This window comes from Aplysia californica, unplaced genomic scaffold, assembly GCF_000002075.1.
Source record: "Aplysia californica isolate F4 #8 unplaced genomic scaffold, AplCal3.0 scaffold00380, whole genome shotgun sequence".
In the NCBI taxonomy this organism is placed as follows: Eukaryota; Metazoa; Mollusca; class Gastropoda; order Aplysiida; family Aplysiidae; genus Aplysia; species Aplysia californica.
The window spans coordinates 67936-70605 of NW_004797650.1; the positions used below are offsets into that span (position 1 = coordinate 67936).

General features: G+C 42.5%; 1 protein-coding gene across 4 annotated transcripts in view; it reads right to left on the reverse strand.

Moving 5' to 3' along the window:
• Positions 1–72: 72 nt before the first annotated feature.
• The window catches only part of LOC101863917 (C-Maf-inducing protein), a gene marked incomplete at its 3' end in the record, with an annotated part of 91792 nt that continues 89194 nt past the window's right edge, over positions 73–2670 (reverse strand). For all 4 annotated transcript variants that reach the window (XM_013085499.2, XM_013085496.2, XM_013085498.2 and 1 more), the window contains 2 exon segments: positions 73–153; positions 1070–1177. In XM_013085499.2, coding sequence (XP_012940953.1) covers positions 73–153; positions 1070–1177 — 189 coding nt within the window.

A 2670-nucleotide genomic window follows, 5' to 3' on the forward strand; every position in this document is an offset into this window, starting at 1 on the left:
GATGATGATGATGATGATGATGATGATGATGATGATGATGATGATGATGATGAGCTAGGGGACCTGACTCACCGTGTTATGTTTGAGAATGCGATGCACAACGGGGGTGAAGAGCTCGATAACAAGCGTTGAGCGCGGACTATCCTTGCAGTGCTGGGGAGAACAGACACAAAGGACATTCCAACTGACGTACACAATTTTTAAAAAAGAATCTTTTATATATTTGGCGACTTGGAAACGCATGTGTTACTTCTCTCTTAAAACTACGACATCTATAGGGTTCAAAGTTAGCAAGTACCTGCAAAAAGATGATGTTAATGTACCGATCATTCCTTTCATCACAGACAATTTTAAAAAAAGAATCTTTTATATATTTGGCGACTTGGAAACGCATGTGTTACTTCTCTCGTAAAACTACGACATCTACAGGGTTCAAAGTTAGTAAGTACCTGCAAAAAAGATTATGTTAATGTACCGATCATTCCTTTCATCACCGTTGTTTTGACGTCGCCATAACCAGACAGCCACCGGAACAATCAGTATGGACACCTTGCGGGCTTTGGTGCTGGGGGGAACTGAGCACTTATGGACCTGTCCGGTGTGCAATGACGTTGTTGCCCAGGACAGGTAATAAACAGGTAATAGATCCTTTCGTCCAAAGGGGCCCAGCTAGTTACGTAATACTTGTGTTGTTGTTTATAAACAGGCAAACCCTTTAAATACCCCCCGGGGCGGTGCCACTGACTGAAGTGTCTTGGCCATTCCCAAAGGGGGGACATTTCTCGTTCTATTGCACAGTAGAATTGTAAATGGGCTGATCTAACAATGTCATGCTCATAACTGCCTGAGCTACAACAGGGAACTGCTGCTTTTTCTTTCCTGATCCTTACTATCATCATTTCCTCTACTACTTTTGTATGTTTGCCACACTTTTGTGACCCATTATTTCCGGGGTGCCTTGATAGTCGAAGCTAGAGAGGTGAGCAGAGTAAGTCTGATTCACTATAAGGACTTCTCCTTTGATATCTACCCTTTGGCGCTCATATGACCCTTTTCTGTATCAACTTACCTTGCTAAAAAAATCACAGATCTCTTGGGTGGGATGGTTCTTTTCTAGTAAAGGTGTAAGGGCGACGATGATGGTTTCCTGGAACTCTTTGCTCAAGAACTCGTCATTCTGGGGAAAAAAAGAGGGAAAAAATCGTAATTTTGGAGAAGAGAGAGAGAGAGCAGTTTCGTCGTGCTGGAAAAACTGAAAAGAAATTCGATATTTTGGCTGGAGACGAGAAAGGACTTCCGTCATTCTGGGAAAGAATAGAAAAAATTCGTGCTTTTTCCTTAGAGAAGAAAAAGAGTTTCGTCATTTTGGAAAGAAAAAAAGGGGGGCGGGGGGTCCCGTCCTTCCAGGAAAGGTAAAACGAATTAAACCATTTTAAATAGTTTTAAAAAAGAATAGTTTTTGCGGCACTATACTACATTTGGGGATGAACAGGCTAGTTCACGAAGAAAAAAAGTCGGTCAGCCATCGACCACACTGCCACTTAACGGATCATAGTGGAACAGTCCCTAAAGTGGAACTCACAATTGATTGTCACCTTCCTTGACTATGAGACCGTCTTCAACAGTATAGGCCCAGAAACACTGCGGAAGATATTGGGACATCACGGAATCCCAAAGAAGTTAGTTAACCTCATCAAAAGCATCTATAAAGAGACAAGTCGCTCGGTTGTCACGGAGAAGGATGCACTTACAAGTGGGAAGACATAATAATATCAAGAGGCAAGCCCGCGAAAGCGAAATGCGTAAAGTGTTTGTTCGTGGCCTGACCCATGGAGAGAAGGGCATTAACGATGATGTTATACTATACTACAGTAAATGACGGAAAAGTCCAAATCAGGGCTCCTCAACAAGTTCGGTTTTCCCCATTAAGAATGCAGGATCTTTGTAAGTAGGGGGAAAAGTACCGTTGAGTATTTTTTAATGCGGTGGGTTGTTGACGAGAATCAGAACAATAACAGCTGTAATGTCACCATGAGACAGACTATGAAAGTTTGCCAGTTTTTCATCCAAATAGACATTTTATAGGCGGGTTGCTTCCACGATGCCTCTCGGGACCAGCTCGGGACTCGGAAGGATAGTCTCCATATGAGAAAAACTTATATATTAAACTGGACAAAAATTAAAACGAGGCTGCCCTACGCCGGAATCAATCTCATATTTTTAGCGTGTAACGACAAAGACGTTAACCATTCCACCATAGTGGCCGGTGGAGGCGGACACAGAGGACGATAGCACTTACAACAGTGAAAAAATACCAGGCTATGCCAGAACGCACAACAGCCATCTGTCTTTTTTTTAAAGTCAGTTATAAGATGACTTAAGGACGACGAAAGGAAAAGAATGAAACTGAAAAGGATATCGGAGAAGTCATTTAGAAAATGACAAAGAAAAAAAAGTGATACTTCCAACACCCTGCGCCGGCTCACGCAGGGATGTCTCAAACCTAAATCATCACTGACAAAGAAGCCTCGACACCCCATACCCGCATTGTCAAACCTTTCAAGTTTGGAGAAAAAAAAATCTAGGATTTCATGCGAAGACAGAATTGGGTTAATCTCAGGCGAAACTCTCTCTCTCTCTCTCTCTCTCTCTCTCTCTCTCTCTCTCTCT